This window comes from Notechis scutatus, chromosome 2, assembly GCF_049901735.1.
Source record: "Notechis scutatus isolate UNSWTSFEM ecotype Mainland chromosome 2, rNotScu1.2, whole genome shotgun sequence".
NCBI lineage: Eukaryota > Metazoa > Chordata > Lepidosauria > Squamata > Elapidae > Notechis > Notechis scutatus.
The window spans coordinates 206,573,976-206,597,607 of NC_142010.1; the positions used below are offsets into that span (position 1 = coordinate 206,573,976).

The 23,632-nt window shown below is 33.0% G+C and overlaps 1 protein-coding gene across 4 annotated transcripts in view; it reads left to right on the forward strand.

Annotated features, from left to right (window-relative positions):
- The window catches only part of DAPK1 (death associated protein kinase 1), a 67,693-nt gene that overhangs the window by 23,738 nt on the left and 20,323 nt on the right, over positions 1 to 23,632 (forward strand). For 2 of the 4 annotated variants that reach the window (XM_087957904.1, XM_087957905.1), the window contains exons 4-19: positions 3,922 to 4,060; positions 4,674 to 4,803; positions 8,536 to 8,584; positions 8,682 to 8,708; positions 9,927 to 10,079; positions 10,988 to 11,033; positions 11,717 to 11,806; positions 12,350 to 12,442; positions 14,918 to 15,037; positions 15,403 to 15,501; positions 15,774 to 15,872; positions 16,378 to 16,476; positions 18,051 to 18,248; positions 18,921 to 19,118; positions 22,407 to 22,505; positions 22,602 to 22,636. In XM_087957904.1, the coding sequence (XP_087814030.1) occupies positions 3,922 to 4,060; positions 4,674 to 4,803; positions 8,536 to 8,584; positions 8,682 to 8,708; positions 9,927 to 10,079; positions 10,988 to 11,033; positions 11,717 to 11,806; positions 12,350 to 12,442; positions 14,918 to 15,037; positions 15,403 to 15,501; positions 15,774 to 15,872; positions 16,378 to 16,476; positions 18,051 to 18,248; positions 18,921 to 19,118; positions 22,407 to 22,505; positions 22,602 to 22,636 (1,674 nt within the window). The remainder of the gene's footprint in view (positions 1 to 3,921; positions 4,061 to 4,673; positions 4,804 to 8,535; positions 8,585 to 8,681; positions 8,709 to 9,926; positions 10,080 to 10,987; positions 11,034 to 11,716; positions 11,807 to 12,349; positions 12,443 to 14,917; positions 15,038 to 15,402; positions 15,502 to 15,773; positions 15,873 to 16,377; positions 16,477 to 18,050; positions 18,249 to 18,920; positions 19,119 to 22,406; positions 22,506 to 22,601; positions 22,637 to 23,632) is intronic. The other 2 variants (XM_026674607.2, XM_026674600.2) reach the window with 1 other exon arrangement.

The window sequence follows — 23,632 nt, forward strand, 5'->3', positions numbered from 1 at the left end:
AGGCAGGAGTTTTGCTTTTAGTTCCTTCTCATTCTCTTTTTAAGGTTGAATCCTGGATGATTTATCATGTTTTCTTTCTGGGAGGGAGGGAGGCAGGCTTAAGGAAACTGAAGGGGGAAGTTGGCAGGAAATCAGAAATCATTGTCATTCCCAACGCTGACTCCTGGTCATGTTGTTTCTCTGTTTAGATAAAGAAATACCTTTGAAATGATGATCCTGTGGGGCACGAGTTGTCTACTTTAAAATAGAAAAATCAAATCCTAGCTATTTATAAACAAAGGATAGCAATTCAAGATTAGTTTTATAGTAGATATGAAAAACAAGCTCTTCATATCCAAGATAGTATCCAGGCTTAAAGTAACATTATTGTATTTTTGTGGGATTTTAAATCTTTCCCTCCATTAGACCTCCAGTGATAGAAGGTATTATGCCAGTCAGAGAACTTTCTTGGATAGGAATTAATCCTCTTTTTTTTCTTGTGTGGAGAATAGATTTGCACCTCCAAGCAACACTTTCAGATTGTTCTCTAGAGTCCATTTAAATGGTGAACATGTAGTTGATAAAGCATATGTCTTTTATAAATGATGAAATTGTCATCTATAATGTCCTTACATCCAATAGATAGAAGATTCCTATATCGTGTTTTAATACTTTACCAAGCAAGAAAAGGTTTTTAACATTTATCAAGCAAAAAGAAGGCTAGCAAATTTAAATCTTTTCTATGAATAAATTATACAATGAGCTGATTTGCTAATATGAAAATCTATCATGTTAATCTAATCTTTGTTAACATTGCTGATTTTTCTGACTACTTTCAATGAAAGTCCTTTTAATTTTTTAAAACCGTTGGGATTAAAAATCTCCATAGACAATGTCCTTAGATAGTGCCTTAATTATTTAATTGGTTCATTAATAAAAGCATAAGTATGTTGGTGCTAATTCATTAAGAAAGATAATGCTGTTTTTCTAAGCTAATCTGTTTCACATTAAATGCTTAAGACCTATAATTATATCTTGTGGGATATAGTTTGTAATCCCATAGCTTGGGTAACAGTTTGCTTGCTAAAAAAAAAAAGATATTATTTTCTGGTATAATGTAATCTACTTTTCTTCTCAAAGAAAGAAAGCATCTTTCTTTAACTGCTTTTATTTAACTGCCTTTATTTATGTGAGATCTTTAATTTAAAGATCAAAAACCTATTGGAATTTCATGTAAACTTGCTATGGGCCTTCTTTGTTTTATTGATATAAAAACATAATAAGTACTTTGAGCCTTTGCAATAAAATAAAGACATTTAAATTGCTTTCTTTAAAAAAAGCTTTTTGGGTGTAATACATGTAAACCATAAGAATTTAATAACTTCAAAGTGTTATGCTCTAGATGTCTTAATCATAACACTAAAATATGCTACATTATTCGCCTTTTAACAATCACTATAAATAATTTCTTTTAAGTACCCTCTATTCATTGATACAAATTCTAAAATACATTTTCTTTACTCAGAACACAGATTACATGTGCTGGGCAAAACATTTATATTGATAAAAATGTTAGAAATTTGAAGCCATGAATGGTTTCAAAACTTGTATTGAATGGATTCTTGCTTTGATGTATAGATAATCACTATCAATACAGTGGTTCATTTATTTTTCATTTATAGTAAAAGAAAAGTACTTACATTTTCAATGGAGCTTGAGTAAGACAGATGCTATAACCTAAAATAGCTCCTCCTTTTATGTTCAATAACATATTGCTATTATTGGTGGTGGTGGGGTGGTAATATATCTATAGTATAGCATTCGAAGCTCAGGATGTTGTGTCTCTCCTGCTGTGGCCCATCACTGGATAATTTGTGTAAAATTTCTCTTTAAATCTGTAAACTCTATTGCAAATATTGGCAGAATAGAAAATATAAAGTTATAATAAACTGAGGGAAAAGCCTTGTACAAAGAGGAGCTGATCACATATTTTTTTGAGCACAGAACATGTTTGAGACACTTGCATATGTTTTCATATTCGAGTCTTAACAATTCCAGGGATATAATCAATTGTTACAGAAAAAATACGATCATAAATACACTATGAAGCATTAATTGAATAGGTTATATTGCACATTGAATAGTGGTTGCTGATACCATATTCTTTGTATCATCAATTGTTTAGAATTGGTGGGTTTTTGTGTCACAAGATAAGACGTGGTATCTGTATAATGTGAATGCTTCTTAGCTAAGAAAATCTTCCCAAAGCAGAAGTCAGAAGCATCTGATTAGAGCTTTTAAAACAGGATGGTATCTATAAAATGGTTGTCCCTGTAAAGGGTCTGGACTAGATTTAGTGGCTACAATAAGTAGAAATGGGAATTTGGACTTTGTCATACATACATGGTTATTTCCAGATTGAATTACATGATGTTTTTTGTGCAACTGCTTTTGAAAACTGAACATTCCACTTGTTCAGCATGAAACAGCCAGATTGTTAACCGATCACGGAGAACATACTGTGCTTATTTTATGTAAGTCTGACCAATCTACAGTTATTTTCAGGCACAATTCAAAATACTGGTATTTGTCTTTAAAGCCCAAATGTTCTGGGACTACTGTGCAAACCTATTTCCATATAAGCTTCCTCATTTATTAAGAACATATAATAACATTCCAGCCAGTACTTCCAACATTCATATGTTAAGACAACTACACAGATCTACAGCCCATGATAGCATACAACAAAAGCTGGGTCAACAAATTGTGTTTTTGTTTTTTTATTTAAGAGAGAGACTCATCAAAGTATATAAGAAATTGACCTATTAACTATATTTAATTAACAGTGTAATTTTAATAATACATTAATATTAAATATTAGTATAGTTGATATTTTAATTATATCAGAGTTCATTTGCCTGTTGCATTTCTGCCTGTTGTTTGGATTGTAGTCTTTAGCATGACATCCATTCAGGAAGTACTCAGTTGGTCCCCTTAAAAAGTTGCATCCTTTGTCTAGGACAGTGGTTCCCAACCTTTTTTTTCACCCCGCACCCCTAAAGAAATTTCACTCGAACCTCGCACCCCCTGAAATTTAGACTTTAGGAACTACTGAACGCGTTAAATATATGGTAGGATTGAATCTTTTCAGCTATGTATGTGACGGCCACTAAATAACGATACTTAACTCTAAAATGAAAACAAAGTTAATCCATTGCATAATAAATAAAAATGCCAACATATAGCCAATATCCTATTATTTACCTGGACTTTTCTCACACCCCCTGGAATATCATCTCGCACCCCCGGGGGTAAGAGCACCCCAGGTTGGGAGCCCCTGGTCTAGGATGATGGTAAAAAGAGAGACCTTATGCAGTATTTCATTGCTAACTTGAGAAAAACTGATAGAATGGAGAAATATCAATTAGAATTAGAATTCTTTTATTGGCCAAGTGTTATTGGACACACAAGTAATTTGTCTGGATCAATCAGAAAAATGTGCTATAAAGTAGATATTTTTCATGCTGGCTAAGGCTCAACACTCTATTTTTTAAACTAATGTTTATTTTTAACATATGACATTGCTGTTTCTCTTTTGCAAAGATTTGCCAGTTCTGCTTTTTTCTGTTGTTTAAAAGTGATTTTGGTAAATTAAATTTAAAACATGATTGCTAAAATAAAGTAACATGAAAAAAACCTTAAAATATTTAACCGAATATTTCTGAGGTGAAGATTTTTAAAGGCTAAAAAACTTTATAAATCTTTATTTGATACTTGGCAACTTTCATTAAACATTTTAATCGTTTTCAAAATCTATTCATAATCTTAAAGCTTTTAAGAGTAGATATTTTTCTTCATAAAGTGTATAGAATCCTTCAGGTTTGGTTTTTCTTTTAAATGAAAAGTGTTCAAGTCATAATTAAAGCTCCTATTTTTTTACAGCGTTGCAGGAGGGGAACTCTTTGATTTTTTAGCTGAAAAGGAATCTTTGACTGAAGAAGAGGCCACAGAATTTCTCAAGCAAATTCTTAATGGTGTTAAGTATCTGCACTCTCTGCAAATTGCACATTTTGATCTTAAGGTACATTGAACAATGGAAATGCTACATAAAATACCCCTTACAATTTGGGTATCCAGAATAAATGCTAATATAAAGTTTTGTTCGGGAAAACAAAGATATTTTAAAGGTTCTTTATATGCCAAGACTGTAATGTATGTAGTTATATGTAGATTGTAATGGAATATTAGAATAAAGTAGGATATAATAGATTACTGATTACATTTCTGGAGTCATATCTTTATAGATATTCTGTACACAGTATACATTGGGAAACTCTCATATGTATGCATATAGTTGTATATTGGTACTTTTCCAACTTATTTTATTGGAGATTAAAAAATCCAGGGGGAGATTAAAAAAAATCCAGGCCTCAGGTGTGATCAAGATGGGATAAATGATGAAATGCTTACTTACCACTTTTCTATGTACAATGTTACAAAGTCTACTCAGATAAAAGTTGCATCACAACAGTGCAATACTACTATTGTCATTTTGATGAAAGCCTCAATCCTGCAGACACCTCTTGTCAAGAAAGGACTACATTTACCCATAAGAATTTATCTGTTGTTGTTTTTTAATAAAGTAGGACTGTGGTTTGGAATTGCTCATGTACAATCAATATTTTTCCTTGAAGCCTGAAAACATAATGCTGCTGGATAGAAATGTACCAAAACCACACATCAAGATCATTGATTTTGGCTTAGCACATAAAATAGATTTCAGCAATGAGTTTAAGAATATTTTTGGGACACCTGAATTTGTTGGTAAGTATTATATTTCATTATTTTGCTACTATTAAAATTTGTCTGATAGTTTTAGGCAGACATGTTCTTGATAGTCCACCTAATGACATCTTTGGTTAATTTAGTCCTGTTTTTGTCCTTTGCTTTCTGTACTGAGATTAAAAATTGGGTGATTGGAGACACAGTTCAGCTTCTTTTCAGTGCATGTAGCAGTATAGGTATATGGGTAATTTCTTGTAGACATTGTATGTGCATATATATTTTTGCAGTCTGAATTTTATACAACAGTATTAGCCTTTCTTGTTGTACAGATACCTACATTTAAAAGGGAAAAATGCCCCCCAAAAGGACCAGCTCCATTAGTTTATGAAAATCATTTTTTCACTTAAAAATCCTATTTGGCTACTGGATGAATTACTTACATCCTGATTCCCAACATCTCCTTAGACTCTTATTCTAACTATCTGCCATGTATGACTGAGGAAGATAATAGAATTAATGTTATCAAACTTCATTTGTTGAGGAGAAGCAATGAAGAGAGCTGTTAATATCCTTTCCAGAGTAGCTATTTTACCACTGTATGACACAGAGTGCGAGATTGTGGGGGCCTTTCTTAAGAACATTTCCAAGTAGAAATTCATTGTCTTAATCTTTAGCATTAGATATGGTACTGCAGGGGTCCCCAAACTTGGCAACTTTAAGACTTGTGGACTTCTAACTCCCAACTCTGCTGGCTGAGGAATTCTGGGAATTGAAGTCCACAAGTCTTAAAGTTGCCAAGTTTGGGGACCTCTGTAGTACTGTATTGAAGATTGTGTGTGTGTAGCACTACAAGAATTATGCTATAGATCCCATAAAATCTGATAAATAATTCCTTGCTGTTCAACATCACCACAGTAGTATATTTCCTGAGATACATCATCGGGGAACCCAGAGTTTGATTTTAATTATGAACTGATTATACTCCATTCTGTTTCTTCTTTACATTTATCCTTATAATCTGTATCCGGAATAAGTAACAATTTGGATAAGAGTAATTCCATACAAATAAAACTCCTGTTGATTAATGATTTATCAGTTTGGGGAAATGATATTTCTTCTGTTTTGGATAGATTTAATCAGGTACTGAACTTTCAACTGAAATAAAGAGCATGTAGCATATTTTGCAAGCTTTTGCTGATGTACTAGTTGCATTCCTTTTTGGAGAAACAGAACATGGCTAGTTACTCTCTATAACGGGTCTTCAAACTTGACAGCTTTAAGACTTGTGGACTTCAATTCCCAGAATTCTAGTTTAATAATTGAATATCAATTCCCTACACATATTTATGATGATAATAAAATAGCTTACTTATTACAAGTTTATACATGGACTTAACTAAAGAAATTGCTTTGACATGTGTGGCCTAGGAATTTAAAAACTGGCTGTTCAGCAACTAAACCTAATATTGAAGGCCTTGTTATATACTCCACAACTTCTGATGTCAGAAGGGAGGAAATAAGTGGCATCTTCTCTGTAGATTTGTCATTCTGTTTCATCTTGTACTTTTCTTACTTTCTTAAGAGCCAGGAAAGCATATCCTGTCCTAAAAAGCTGCAGTATGAAATGTAGGCCTGTCCATAACCACAATGCCAGTTTGCTCTGCTTTTTCCATTGTAGAATCTAGTAGTTTAAAGAGGGGATTTAAAACAAATATATTTACTCAGTTTAGATTTTTGTTCATGATTCAGGATGACATAAATTTAATTTTAGTTGTTGTCAGTTACCAAGAACCACAAAATGGATGTGGCAGCATATTTAAATAAATAAGATAAATAATATTGGCTATTATGATAGTAGCTTTTTTATATTAAGCATGGAAGCTTTTGGTGCTATTGCTAGAGATTTTTGGAAGATAGTATTTAATTTAGGTATCAAATTATTCACTAATTTATGATGAAAGGGATTAATATGTGACTAAGGATAAATCCTGTTAACTATATTTCATTTTAATTATATGAATGAATAAATGAAATTTAATTTTGGGTGTTGCCCCAAGTATTGTCTTATGGAGTGCTGTAGGCCTATTGTGTATTTAAAAGTGTCAGTTGTGAAAAGGTGTTTGTCTTGTTTTGCCTGTTTGTTTTTTCTCTCTAGCTGTTCAGTAGGTTTGAAACTTTTTAAATGGAACTGGGTATGTTTCATCTGCTTTGAGGAACTTCTGGGATATAAATCTCTACTAAAATTATCATTTGAAATCATTTGAATGATTCGAATGTGAATCATTTAAAAAAAGGACTATAGACTAACAGCAGGAAAGTTTATGATATTGAGGAGGAAATATAGCTGAGTAACAAAAACTTGATATATCTATCATACATTTAAGGAAGGAAAGATGAAAAAAGAAAATAAAGAATTGATACCATTTTTAAAAAAGCTGAAAACAATTAACAACTTAAAATTAAAAAATCCAAGAATTGAAGTAAGGTGAAATGAAAGAGCTAAATAAAAATGTCTGGGTATTTTTAAGTACAAATATAAATGAGTATTAAGCAAAAGCAGAAAGAAGTGGAGGCAATATGCAATTTTAAGTTATTATCCACTGACAATAAGTCACTAAGTGGCCATAAATATTTCTAAAATAATCTTGACTTTTTAATAAGTTGAAATGACAATGTAGTATGTTCTTATATTACAGTACCTACAAGCAAAAAGAAACAATGCATAAATATATTTTGAGAAAGGTTGACAGATTTCTATACTTATTTTAGTACAGCATAAGCAAAAAAGGAAAGTACCACCTAAATAGAAACCAGCAAAGGTTGCAAGATGTTGTTACCTGCCCAGAGTGTGAAGGTAGCAGCAGCTGGCCTGGCCTGCAGCAGGCTGCTATTTGCCTGGTGGGCTGGGGACCGGGCTGAACCCTCCAGAACCTCCTGCACCCTCCGAGGCACTTTCACATTCCATTTAACATGCACAATTGCTTAATGACCACAACTGGCAGAGCTTTGCTTAATGATCAAGATTCCTAATTGTCACTAGTCGAGGACTACCTGTAGTTTTTCTATATGTTTTAATAAGAAGAAACAATAATTATTACACACAAGAAATTAAAATAATAAATTGAAATCTGATTTCATACATACACATACCCCAAAACCCCAAGAACATCAGGAAAACAATATAAGCAAAATAACAGTACTGTATAGCAAGCATTTAGGAGAATATTTATTGTAGATTTTCAGTGTATAGTCTGTATTGCCTTATGATTCTTAAGAATTGCCTATTTGCAGTTTGTAAGATTCAGTCCTGCTGAATTCAGTTAGGTTTCCTCTCTGGCAAGCATGTATTTATAAAATTGGAGCCTTAATGGCATGCCCAAATAGAGCTAAAATGGATCTAGTTTTGACTACCTCCCACCTAATCAATAGAAATGTGACATTTGAGAGTAAATGTACAGATTTATGGCAAATTTCAATTGAACAGTTGTTAAAGTTTCAATCAGGATATATTGAACAAATGCATTCTGCAAACAGAGATTTTAAATAATTAATGTACTTTCTTAAAATTAATATAAATTGTTCCAACTGTCCAGTGCATTTTCCCTCACTCTTTCTAGAAAGTGGAAATTAGATTCTATGTAATGTTTATAGTTAATATAATGTATTTATGAATATTTCAGCTGCCATACATAACACATATACATATCAAACTCTATTATTTATGGCTGTTGTTGTTTTTTTAAAAAAACTAACAAATACTTTATTTCTTAGCTCCTGAAATAGTAAACTATGAACCACTTGGTCTTGAGGCAGATATGTGGTAAGTTCTCGATTTTTTCTGGCATTTGTTTGTAATTTACATAGGAGGCTTTTAGCACTGAAAAATACATTTCTCCTTCTCCCATATTTCTTTGCAGGAGCATTGGTGTAATAACTTACATTCTGTAAGTATCAACATCCTAATGTGTGTGTTTTTGTAATTACCTCAATATTATTTAGTCCTGTAACTGATAATCTCATCTGTTTACAATCATATAAATCTTCTTATGAAATTAGCTTGAAATACTTGCAGAAATACTTACATGAAAACATACTTCAATATATAGTGAATGGAGTTGTAAACTGTATCAAGCATTATTTTGATATTTGGGGATATAACTTTGTATGTCTTTAATGAACGTTTTCATCTCCATGAAGTGAGAAACCTGAATATTGTTAGATTCTACTCCAGCCAACACAGAAAAACGGTCAGAGGTTTAGGGTATAATCTGAAGGACCATGGATTTTACATGATTTTAAAAACAGATATAAATTACTTTAAGTGTCTCTACTTCCTGGTTTAATGATTAAAGAAACTTATTTGAAAATTGTTAAAAATCCTGGTGCTTTAGAGAAAGAGATGGTGGTAGTAACAGTAAAAGTCTATTTTGAATGAAGCAAGTAATGAGTCCACCATTTTAGGTGCCTCCAAAATGAGCATTTTTATCAAGCATCCTTTTTATTGTAAATTTGATGAAAGAGATAAACGGGAGGAAACAGCTTGTTGAAGCAGCAGAGACAACATATAAAGAGATAGACTGGAGAACAGTTGTTCAACAGGAAACTTGCTTTGCCTCTTTTAAATGAGCTTGTGTTTTTTTTTAAAAGCAACATACAGAAGAAATCTGTATATTTTAAAAGGCAAGATCAAATTGGGAGGAATCTGTGTACCATTTTTGGCCTGCAGCATTAAGCACGACTGAAACTACAACAGAAGAAAGCAAGCTGTGATTTTCCACCTCCCACCCTTTTTCTATGTGAAAGTGAAGGGGGTGGGAATGTTAAAGTAATATTAATCAACTTGAATTGAAATTATTACAGGGCACATAAATTTATTTGACAGGTGGAGATAAAAATATTATTTTACAGTTTTAAGGGTTTATTTGTATTTTAATTAGTAATTTCATTAGTAAAAAATAATTTTGATATGATCCATCCCATTGTGCGGATGTCTATGCTCAAGGCATAACCATTTTAAACTTATGTCTCTGTTTATTTATTCCAAATACTCTGAAATGATGTTTAACTCCTAATTTACATGCTCCAAATAGATTTTAGAACTGAGATGTTTCTATTCAAGTCATGCAGCATCTTATTTACTGTGCCAAAATTAATTTTTGCAGATTAAGTGGCGCTTCGCCATTTCTTGGAGAGACAAAACAAGAAACGCTAGCCAATGTATCTGCAGTGAATTATGACTTTGAGGAAGAATTCTTTAATAATACCAGTGCTCTAGCTAAAGATTTTATAAGGCGACTTCTAATAAAGGACCCAAAGTGAGTTTTTTTCATTGGTTATTTGTGATGGGTATGATCTTTTGTTAAATTTTATACTTCCCCCATTGCCTTTGCTTGTCAGAAACTAGCTGAGAAGGTCGCAAATGATGATCACATGACCCAAGGATAGTGCAACTGTCAAATACATGCCAGTTGCCAAGCATCCAAATTTTGATCATGTGACCATGGGGATGCTGCAACAGTCATAAGTGTGATAAATCCCTTTTTTCAGTATGATTGAATGGTCACTAAACAAATGGTAGTAAGACTACCTTTTCATCAATTCATCAACTGGTATACTTACCTTCTAACTGCATTGCATACTTCTAGCATGATAACCCAAGTGCCTTCTGCAACAAGCTAATTGGAAATATTTATGTTTCTAAATGTAAGCTTTATTTCTTTTGAAACCAGTGACATGTTTGCTATTTCGTTGTCCTGGATTTCATTAAATTAACCCTTTGAAAAAAATTGCACTGAGACACTAATGATTATTTGTTTTTAACTTATCATATTCCAGTATTAAATGGACAAGTTTTAATAAAGTTTCATGAAGAACTCACCAGGATCAGTACTGTGTGATGTTGCTAGAGCTAATATGATATAGTGAGTTCATAGGTTACTAAACTGAAAATGCTAGAGTTGGACTAGAATAGGGGTCTTCAAACTTGACAGTTTTAAGACTTGTGAACTTCAACTCCCAGAATTCCTTCTCCAGTCACGTTAGCTCAGGAATTCTGGGAGCTGAAGTCCACAAGTCTTAAACTTGCTAAGTTTGAAGACCCTTGGACTAGAAGATAACTTTTAAATCCTGCTCAATGGGTTTACAGTTGTAAAATTATAAGTAGGTGAGGAAAATAGAATAAGAGAGTCGTATTGCCTTAATTAACTTGTTTCTCATTTAAAAGGAAGAGAATGACTATTCAAGACAGCTTGCAACATCCATGGATCAAGGTTAGCATGTAACACATAAAATTAAATTGTTTGATTCTGTTTGCCTGTTTTATTGCTCCTATTTGTTTGTTTTGTTTGCATACAAGTATTTTCTTGCTTCCTCTAAGGCACTGACCGAATTGTTTTCTTCCTATTTAGTGTATTTTTAATAGTTATTCTAACCCTTGAACCAAATCAATTTGCCCTGTATTATCAAAGAGGAAAGAACCCGTTAGAAATATAGCACAAATAGAAGATGATCCATAGGAATTACATGTCAGAGAAAGTCATTTATACTGTACAATGTTTACTGCACACTTGCATAAAACAACTGCTTATGAATATTATGTAGTTGACAGGCAATAAATTCTACCCTAATTCTTCTTCTTACACTAGGGATTATAGTATTTTGTAGTTTAATTTAGTTTCATTGCACCTTGTACAACAAAATTAAATGCCATCTTCAGTGCACATTGTAACTATAAAAATAAAACACAAACAGACATCCTTTACATTCTATACAATTGAATTGAAAACCCTGATATTGCATTAATGAATTGAATTGAAAACCCTGATAATGCATTAATACATAGTGCCATTACCTCCTAAATTAACATGAATTTGAGAACTTGGACTATATGTAACATTTGACAACCTTGACCATGACAGTAGCATTTCAAAGTGTTATTTTAATTTTCTCGCAGCCAAAAGATACTCTGCAAGCCCTGAGTAGAAAAGCCTCTGCAGTAAATATGGAGAAATTCAAAAAGTTTGCTGCACGAAGAAAATGGAAAGTAAGGTTAATAATTATTTACGATAATGTAGTTTAGCTTTGTCTTTGGGGTAAAATATACGAGAGTATGTGCTATCTTAACAAACATATTAGAAGACTGATCAGTGGCTTAATATAATATAAGCATTCAATTTTCTGTCTCTTGCTTTTAATTAGTAATAATGCAAGATCATCTGTTCATTAATCTGAGCAATGTAGGTTTCTAAACGTATGCAGCATTTCCATTGTAGCTTGGGAGGAAAAGGAAGTAACCAAGTTGTAAGAATGAGATATGCATAAAAATTTCAAAAGCAATAACATACCACAAAGAATGTCATTACTACCAGAATGGATATGAGATGGAAATATCTGTCTCTCGATACAATTACGATTTTTGACACTTAACAACTTGTTCTAAGCTGCTTCTCATTAAATTTTTGAATTGCCAACAAACTACAAATCATTATTTAGTAACCTACATTTTAATATATCATTTTCCAATGATAGATCTCATGTGACATAAATTTTCTCAGAAATAAATGTTTGCTTCTTTTTTTAATAAAAGCAATCAGTGCGTCTAATATCATTATGCCAAAGATTATCAAGATCATTTTTGTCCAGAAGTAACATGAGTGTGGCCAGAAGTGATGATACTCTGGTAAGTAGACAAATGCAATTTGATAATTTCCTTATGAAATTTTGGGTGTAGTATAAAATGTTATATGCAAATCAGGATTCAATTTTATTCAACTGTATTGATAAATTGAATTTCAGATTTCATAGGGATTACTAGTAAAAAATTAATGATATGTCTATCAAGCAGCCATCCCCAAATTTGGGATGTATGCAATACAGCTATCATAAACATAATTGGCAAGGTGGCCAGGAATCTTGGGAGTTGGTCTGGACCTTAAAAGTATCTTGATAGACAAAGCTAATATATTTGAGCTTCCATCTCAGTTTTCCAATCTTTATTTTATGCACTGTTTGTACATAACAGCTTTAGCTTTATAGCTTTAATATACTAAGGTGAGCAGCCCTGAAAAAGAAATTAGAAGTAGCCCTCGACTTACAATCACAATTGAGCCCAAAATTTTCATTGCTAAGACAATTGTTAAGTGAGTTTTGCCTCATTTTACAGTCTTTCTTGTCACAATTATTAAGTAAATAACTGCAATTATTAGATTAGTAACATGGTTGTCAAGTGAATCTAGCATCCCCATTGACTTTGCTTGAAGAAAGTCACAAAAAGTGATCACTTGACCTCAGAACACTGCAACCGTCACAAATACATGCCAGTTGCCAAGTGTGCTAATTTTGATCATGTGACCATAAGGTACTGACAATCATCATAAGTGTGAAAAATGGTCCTAAGTTATTTTTTTCAGTATCATTGTAACTTCAAACTGTCACAAAAGGAATGGTTATAAGTCAAAGATTACCTATATCTTTTTATTGGTTAAATTAAATGCAGCTTATCTACTACACTGAGCCAAGTTGTGATAATTTGTATGAAGTTTTGAAATGAGCCAGACATACTACCATTTGTATGAGTGAAATGAGCCAGATATACTACCATTTAAAATTCTAGGTTCTTACAGTAAATTAATAAGAATTTAAAGAATTCACAGCAAAGTTATAACAATATACTATAGCAGGGGTCCCCAACCGCCGGTCCGCGGACCGGTCCCGGTCCGCGGAACAAGTCTTACCGGGCCGCTGGTTGCTGGGCGCCGCCATCTTTTTGGTAAAAAAGTGCTTCCGGTGAGCTTTTCGGGTAGAAAGCTCACCGGAAGCACTTTTTCAAAAGATGGCGGCGCCAGTTGATGCCGGTGCCGGGCCGTGGCGCCCAGCTGATGCCGGTACCGGGCCGCGGCGTCAAAAAGGTTGGGGATCACTGTACTATAGAACAGTGGTCCACAACCTTTCTGGCTTGGCAGCCGGGGGAGAGGGGATAGTTTCTTGTGATGGCAGGGAGCTTTGTGCACGAGCGCAATACGGCTACCACTTGCATGACGGGGGTCTCACCAAACACTCGCACACTGTCTGTGTATCCTGGTTCCAAACAGACCGAAGGAATCCCTACGATAGAAAATTAAACCCAGGAAGCAGCTTTTTCAAGCCTAATAGAAGGTCTACTAGATAACTTAGAATTAAATTAGAATTTATCTTCACATAAAATTTACCTTCTGAAAGAATGTAACAGTTATTTCAATTCAGCTCTTTGTAGCTCTTAGTAATTAGGATAGTTTGAAAATATATAATTCAGTTACAATTTAAAGCAGACTATATTGCCTTTATGTTGCCTTTATATTGCCTGTTCAAATGTATAAAATCTAATTCAATTTGGATAACTTTATTTTCTTAAATAATTGCTATATGTACTGAACAAATTGGTTCTTGAAAAGGAAAAGTATAAGAAATTTTGCAGAGTGATCCTTTTTTCTTTTTGTCCATCTGCTGATTTTCTAATTATTGTAAATATGATTTCTACTAGCTGGGGTACTTTTTAAAGCCAATTCAATTACTAAACAAACAGAATTTCGATCTTGACCTCTTGTGACATAAGACATAAACATAAGTCTACTGTTGCAGCACTGCAACATTTAAATTATACATTTTTTTTACTTCTGCAAAATCTTTGCTTCTTACTCCTAGAACATGTTTTAGCAAACGAGACAGATACTTAATACAAAATACAGAAAAGGACTAAAAAATACTGAGCAAAGACATGAGATTTTAAAAAAGAAATACAAGTAAACCTGTTTGACCTGAAGCCTTTTCATTATATTTCTTCATGCACTACCTCTTTATACTTGCAAAATGGACACTTTAAGAAAGTAAAAAATCTCCTTAGATTAGAACAAAGTTGCTACATGTTAGATGTTTGCAGTGACACAGAAGAACTCCTTTCAAGATTGAGCCATTTGAAAATGCATGGTTCTAATGCATATAATGTAGCAGAACACTTCCTATTAAGAATATGTAGTAATCCTGTCAGAACTGCAATATGGCCCTTATTTTGCTTTGTTTGCTCCTTGTAAGGGTACTTATTCCTCAAATGAATTATCTTTTTATTTCCTATTCCCCTCTCCATTTCCAACTCTGTGCTTCATTTTGCTTAATTTATGAGGACGAGGAAGATTCATTTGTAATGAAGGCCATCATTCATGCTATCAATGATGACAATGTTCCTGGCCTTCAGCATCTTTTGGGGTCTTTAACCAATTATGATGTCAATCAACCAAATAAGGTATGTTGTTGTCTGCTCAGTTTTTAAAAATATGAGGGAAAGATTTGTTTTATCTTTTTTTATATGATAACAGAATGTTTTATAATATATTGGAGAAAATGTGCATTATTTTCTAGTATGCTGTTAATGTATTTAACATCAAGCATACAACACTGCATTGATTCATCTGTGATCAAATCTTTGTTGCTTACGTTTTCTCCCCAAATTTAATAGAAATAAATCAAGCAGTATGAAAACATCTCCAAAATAAATAAGAAAATGTATTATATAAGTTCAAAACTGAGCACTATTAAGTCTATAGTATTATGTTCTAATTGTACTGCTATGGAATCCTTATAGAATTCCGCATTATTGTTTTTCCCTAGCATGGAACACCTCCATTTCTGATTGCTTCTGGATGTGGGAATATTCAGATGCTACAGTTATTTCTAAAGCGAGGTGCCCGCGTTGATGTCCAGGATAAGGTGGGAAACTGGTCATTGCTAATAAAATAAAATGTGACATATTGATAGTGTAGCGTAGAAGGATAGAGATTAAATATCTGTGTTTTATAAGTAATCATTGTAGATTATGAACATTGTTTTAGTTAATTCAAATTACAATTTTGCAAGTTCTTCCATTTCAATTAATGACCTGTATCTATCTGACATCAAACTATAATTCTGAGGATGTATACAACAAATTGCTCAAATTATATATGGTTTTGTTGATTACTATCATAAAATATTTTGGACAGGCAGGATCCAATGCAATATACTGGGCATCTCGGCATGGTCACATAGAAACTCTTAAATTTCTCCATACAAATAAATGTCCTTTGGACGTTAGAGACAAGGTAAGGAAAAACGTTTCTATTTTTTAATTAAAAAAAATACCACATATTCTAATTTTTAATAAGCTACATTGTTGCTAGGTAGGCACATTTCAAATTTAAGAGCAAGTAATGGAAAATCTAGTTTGTTCATAGAATATTAGCCATGGTAGGAAGAAAAAGAAAAAAAACATTTTGAAAAAGGGTTTCAGCCACCTGTGGAGAAGAGCTGCTTTAAGGATGTTCTTTAGCTACTCCCACGTATCTAGTTTTTTGTATGAATTTTACATAGTAAAATTCATGAACTGTATTTCCATATTACACTTAACCATAAAATACAACCATATTTTGTTAAGCATGTTGTGCAATCGTAACCTGTATTTTTTCCAGTGAATTATGCAAATGAATAAAATTAAATTAGTGGAGTTAATCATTGGAAATTGTGTCATGTAAATGCAGTCATAATGTAGGTATTTTCAACAGACTGGTATAAGAAATAATGTTTGCATGTGGTTGTCTTCTAATACAGGCTGGAGAAACTGCACTCCATGTGGCTTCTCGATATGGTCATGTTGATGTAGTTCAATACCTCTGTAGCGTTGGATCAAATCCTAATTTTCAAGATAAAGTGAGTAATGAAAATTAATTGATACAGATTTTTGTAACGTGAAAGTAGCTTCTGAAATGCAAATATAATTGTGACATGCTTTCTTATTTAAAATTATTAAAGTCAGAAATATAAAAAGCTTGCCTTTGTAATAAGTCAGAATTTTGGTCCTCTACTATACCTTTTTCTATACAATATCACTATTCAGGCTTGAAAAGAATGTCAGCTTTAAAAGCTCTCTCTACATCATTTCACAGGCTCTGCACTATATACTAATTATTTAAAACACCTAAGAAAGTCAGTCTTACTAGTTGCGAAGAAATAAGACCTGATATAAATTTGAAATATTGTAGAGAACTAGCCAATCTTGGGACCAATTTCTTAATTTATAATTGTCTAGTTCAATCGCTTGAATTAATTAATATTATGAGTTATAGTCTATATTATCCAATAATACATATTATCTAAGTTGTAGTCTGTAAATGTTGACAATTACTGCATGTATGTATGCATTCTGGACTATAGAATTAACTATTGAATAAACACATCAGTTATTGAACCAGTAACTTATTGGAAGAATCAGAAGCTGAATCATAGTTTATACACAAAATTCAAACTAGTAACTAAAAATGTCAGAGTTTCAATCAAAGTCCTTTATAGTCCAAGGTTAAAATTGCAATAATGAATCAGGCCTATGATGAATTTGGAAGCTAGTAATTTTTTTAGTTAAAAGCCTGGAACTACAACTTTGTACGCCTGAGATTTTAGAAACCTAGCCAATGTTCAATGGTAGCCACTAAAGAGACTCTTGGTAAGATCTTATTGCTGGGTGGTTCTTTCTTTTCAAAGGATCCTCCTCTTTTTGTTCCTGTCTGAGTGTGTGTGTGCATGTGTGTATATGAAAAATTCATTGTGAACATATGAGCTGGAACTACTGATTGTTTTGCCCCACCACAAGACCATGATATAGGTTGAGTTGAAAGGGCATAGTGATCTAAAGTCACACACGTGAGTTTCTCTGGCTGAGGATAGACTTAAACCTGGGCTTCCTGAGTACTAGTCCAACTTCTGAAACATTATACCATGCTGGACAGTTATTCACATGATAGAATATTAATATAGGGAAGGGTCCTATAACATCTGGAGCTGTAGAGTTAGATTTGAATAACAGAATAACAAAGTTGGAAGGAGCGTTCCAGACAAATGACTGTCCAATCTCTTCTTAAAACCTTCAGTGATGGAGCAGCCACAACTTCTGGAGGCAAGCCATTCCACTGATACAACTATTCTCACTGTCAGAAAATTTCTCCTTATTCTAGGTTAGATCTGCCCTTGATAAGTTTCCATTTGTTACTTCCTGTCCTGTGGAGAATAGGTTGACTCCCTCTTTTTGTGACAGCCCCTTAGATATTGGAAAACGGCTATCATATCCTATATTTATAGAATAGCATATGAACCATGAATAAATAATGACACGGAATATACCCAGGTGACTTAATTGAGCCAAATTTAAATTAGCGTTTTAAATAGTGATAAAGCAAAAAGAATGTCAGACATAACTTTATTAATCTAAGTCCTTCAAAATTACTTTATAGGAAGAAGAAACTCCTTTGCACTGTGCTGCTTGGCATGGCTATTTTCTTGTTACCAAAGCACTTTGTAAGGCAGGCTGTAATGTGAACATTAAAAATAAAGAAGGGGAAACTCCACTTTTGACAGCTTCAGCTAGAGGCTACCATGATATTGTGGAATGTTTGGCAGAGCATGGAGCTGACCTTGATGCAACTGACAAGGTTAGTTCATGGTTGAATGAAAAACATTTAACAAGCTTTTAAGTAATACAAAGCTTTCTGTATTGTGTTCTTTAATACCTCTTTGGATACAGTAGTCAGTATTTATTATTAAATAAAGATATTTAAATAAAAAACTAAATTCACTCATAGTAACTTTAAGTGATATCTCTCACTTTTTGTATACCAGTTCATTTATGTGGAGAGGCCCCCTGGAGGAGAGCTCCATTGCAAGCATTCACCTACAGAGCCAGCTAGAGGTGGTTCCTCCCAAAGTTATGGCAATTCCTCCTACTCATTTGCTTTAATTTCAAACATTTGCTTTCATTATCTTTTATTACCATGTACTGAACAAATGTAAATAAAACACACACATTTTTAGATAGTCATTTGGGAGAGAAAATGTACCTTATTTTTGCAGAAATATGGTAATTCTGGAAAGGATACCCATTTTTTTTCTTGAAAATTAGATCTCTTGAAATAAGTGATTATTAAATTAAAAAGGCAAAAAATCCTTATTTTGCTGTAGAATAACATCCATAACTATAGCCATGTAACATATTCCATATCTATATCTACATATTACAGGTATTGCCATAATAGGTCTGGAGATATATACAGTCATAGAAATTTTGTTTTTTGCAGAAGAAATAGTTACCTGTGTTTATGTTTTAGGATGGACACATAGCCCTTCACCTTGCTGTACGAAGATGTCAGATGGAAGTAGTAAAAATGCTGATTAGTCGGAGTTGTTCTATAGATTTTCAAGATAGACATGGTAACACTCCTCTTCACGTAGCCTGCAAAGATGGAAATGTTCCCATTGTAATGGCACTCTGTGAAGCAAACTGTAACATCGATATAACAAACAAGGTAATAAAAATAATAAAGGTAATATAAATATTTATCATGAGTGTTCATTAAAATACTTTTTTTAATGAACTACATTTATATTTGGGAAGAATACAGGATTTCATTTTTGTGTAGTACCTATGTTTTAAAGATATAAAGGGATTTTTCCCTACAGCCACTAGAACAAATAGGAGAATAAATATTGCATTGTATGATGCCATCAGCATCTCTTTGCTAGCTTTCCTAATGAAAACTGCTTTTTGGCCTTTTTTTGAAACTATTATCAGCTTACTTGGTTTTGAACTTTTGAAGCTGTATTATCTTGCATAGGTATCTCTTCCATGTCATTGTCATTAATAGGCAGTGTAGGCTGTAGGACGGATTGGATATAATTAGTATACATCTGTATTTCCAAGTTAGTTACTCAGTCATATTTTTCAATAGCAGGTACATGAATCCTTCAAACTTTCTCTCAACATAATTATCAAGCTGTTCCATTCTGTGTAGCAGGTGGAATAAGTTCCATTCTGTGTAGCAAGTGGAATAAGAAGTAGTATTGAATTGCAAAAAACCAGTATTGAATTGCAAAAAAGTGTATGGTTGATAAAGGATAGAAGAATTATTATGTTTTATAAATCAGAAAGAGTTAGGAAGATAACCCTATGACAAACTCTTTTTTCTTCTCTTTTTTCTCAATTAATCACAAACAGCTGTCAGATAATATTCTTTAGCATTTCAGTACACATTCAAAAATTAGTAATGCAATGCAAAAAATATCTGTTCTTCTAGTAATGATATTTAAAAGCTCAATACCTCATATACTTGCTTTGTGAAAATACATTAATAAAATGCATGAAATCGGAAAAAAATTAAAATCTAAATAACTATTTTGATTGACTGGATTTTCTTTTAGGACTATTTTCCATGGTGTTGGTAGATGATGAAAAAAAGAGACAGATTTGGATGTCTAGTATTGTATAATGAACAACATTTGAATAATGAAACTGCCGAAAAAAGTAGTTGATTTCAAAAGCATTAAGGAACATTTTTGAATTTTAGAGAATTAAATAGAATTGCTGTATAGTTTTGTCATCTAAAATAAAACCCTGTGACCTTCTGTGCTAAAACTTCAAAATGAAAACATTGGATTTTTGGCTGATCCCATAAAATCATATATTTGGATCATTTTTAAGTGTAAATGTCACCAGCTGCCAAGTAAAAAGTTTATGTAAATGAGCCCTCTGTCTTCTTCTACTAGGATAATCTTGACTGAGCAATTAAAACCAGAGCCATGCTAGAAACTGTTTATCAGGAGAACAGAATTAAAAGAAAACATTCTAGCTTTTGTTGTTTCAATTATCTTATCTTTGGTTGGTCCAGATGATTTGGCACAAAAAAAATTTGTGGAGTAGTACATGGAAGGAATTTGGAATTGGTTCCAAAGGAAGATAGATGTTTCCAAATAAAGGTTGGCTTATAGTTGCTTTTATTCAACTTCTTCTGAGAATAACTTTAAGACAAATAAAGCAACCAAGTTTGGTATAGAGTTCTAGAAAGTACATAAAACTCATAAAAGCTTAGAAAGTAAATAACTGAATTACATTTTTTTCTGTGACTGTTTCACCTTAAGCACATGATGTTCTTTGCAGATTCTTATTTTTCTTGCTATGCGCCACCTGGATTATTATCTGATGATTTATCTTAAACCTATTTCATTATATAATCATCTTCCTGCCAGAATCCTAATTCCACAGAATTCATAAACTGTCAGGAGATTAGTCCATTTGTCAGGTTTTCCTACCGATATACTGTATATTTAATTGGTAGATTCATCTTGCTTCCTAATGTTCAATTGATTTCAAGTCATCAGTACAGAATAAAACTATTGAAAAAATTCAAAATTCCAGGAACTTCTGCTATAATGGAAGAGCAGAATACTTCTTTACTGCAACAGAAATTAAAACAGAAAATGGAAATTCCCTCGTTTATCTTATACAATGAGCTGAGTTATCCTAATATTTATTTGTCATAATTCACTAGCTCATCATAGACCTATTTTGAGTTTGTGGGTTTTATTTTTATTTTTTAGTGTGAGGAAGTTACCTTTTTCGTAGTTGTCCTACTTCACTTCAGATTAGTAGGTAAGACTAAACCTTAAAATAGATTGAAAGCTCTTTGTATGCTATAAATATATCTTGGAACACTTTATGCTTGGCTCAATAAATCTGTGCACTTTGTAGGAGTTGTCTGTGTAGCTGAAATTATAGTAGTACATATATAAGTCTAGACAGCTTTAAATAATTGCTATCATCTGAATTGTAAAGATGGAAGGTCATAACATTTTTAAGAGCAAGGATATAACGGTGCATGAAAATTTAAAATTAATTTTTAATTTCTAATGTAAGTAAAGTTTTCTCACTTGGCCAAGAAGAATTGAAAACTAAATGAGCATCTGAGATGATAAGCTGTTCTGTTGTTCTAGTTGTAATACTCTTACGTGTATTCCTGTAAAATGGGATTTTTTATGGGACTTTTCCCATTATAAGTTGCTTGATATCACAGAAATTCTTTATTGGCCAAGTGTCATTGGAAACACAAGGAATTTGTCTTGGTGCAAATGGTCTCAGTGTACATAAAGAGTCAAGAATCATAAAGTACAACACTTAATAATAGCCATAGAGTACAATAAGCAATCAAATCATACTAGGAAACAGTCTATATAAGTCGTAAGGATACAAGCAACAAAGTTACAGTCATACAGTCACAAGTGGGAGGCGGTGGGTGATAAGGAATGATGAGAAGATGAATAGTAATAGTAGTGCAGACTTTGTAAATAGTTGGACAGTGTTGAGGGAATTATTTGTTTAGCAGAGTGATGGCATTTGGGGAAAAAACTGTCCTTGTATCTAGTTGTTTTGGTGTGCAGTGCTCTATAGCGTAGTTTTGAGGGTAGGAGTTGAAACAGTTTATGTCTGGGATATGAGGGATCTGTAAATATGTATTTTCACAGTCCTCTTTTTAACTCATGCATTATACAGGTCCTCAATTGAAGGCAGGTTGGTAGTAATTGTTTTTTCTGCAGTCCTAATTATTCTCTGAAGTCTGTGTCTGTCTGTTGGGTTGCAGAATCATACTAGACCGTTTTAAAGGTGCAGATGACAGACTCAATAATTCCTCTGTAGAACTGTATCTTTCAACTCTATATATTTCAACCACTGAGGGCGTATTTTTCTTTGCCAACTGACCACAAAATGAATTTGTAGATTTACTGGTTTATTGTTTAGCAAAAACATCATGTTTCTTTTATAGTATGGGCGAACTCCTTTACATCTGGCTTCAAATAATGGAATCCTTGATGTGGTCCGGTACCTCTGCCTTAGCGGGGCTAATGTGGAGGCTTTAACAACTGTAAGTAGGACCTTTTTGTTTTCTGTTTATTAAGCAATTTTCTATTAAAAACTATAGAGTCCTTACTATTCCCTGAGTTCAGCTATTTGTTTGCAGATGGTTCATTACCCAACTAGAGAACATCAGTGCAGGTGAGTGAGGGGTTTGTTCTTTGTTTATATAGCTTGCTCTGACAGTTTTGAATTGGCAGGGCAACAGTAAGCTACATGCATTTGCGTCAATAAGTTTAAATCTGGCTATATTTTTGAAGACATGCCCACTTTTTGAAGACATGCCCACTTCAATGTTGTAAAGGATAGGATTTCATTTTTAGTATTGCCAGATAAATCAGCCTTTATATAGTCTTTCTTTCTTCTACATTGGTAGTCATAACAAGGCATTTCTGACAACGCAGTCTTATTATTATAAAACTAACAGTAAGTAATTATGAACTTGGTCCATTTACGGCAACTGAAAGGCAATCAACAATATTGCATAAAGAAATCAAGACACAGGATTAAAAGGGTAAATAGCTTCTGCCTTTTAGGATCAGCCATCAACAATGTGCTTAAGAAATAGACCACAGACTAGCACTTTACAAAGTAGTCATGAAGGTTTTGGAAAAAATATGCTTCTGAACTTAAAGATTCCTGAGAATACCAAGGATAGCCAAGAAAACAACAAATGGAAATGAACAAAATCAGCCCAAGGTTTTCAAGAGACAAATGAGCTCCTCTGAGAAATCTATACTGTTGAGAAATGCAGGAGGAAGTAGAAGAGGATAATCAGCAGCAAGGTAGATTAACTCAGACACTATGGCAATGTGTTCACCAAGGACCAGGCTAGGGACAGATTTTCATGGGGAAAATCTACGTGGTCGCTAAGAGTTGACACCAACTTAATGGCACATAATCAGAAAATATTGAATTATAGAATTCTGTGGTGCTTGTAAACATGCTAACATTATCATCAAAAAGCAAAATAGGGCTAAAAAAAGGCTAAGGTTAGGAAAAAAGGCATTGGAGATTGGGGGGAAAATCTGATTATTTTAACACTGTAAATTAACTTCTAGTAATACCAAGAATGGTAACCACTAATCTATAATGCTTTAGGCCTAAATGAATGTTACATTGTACACAATCCCTGCA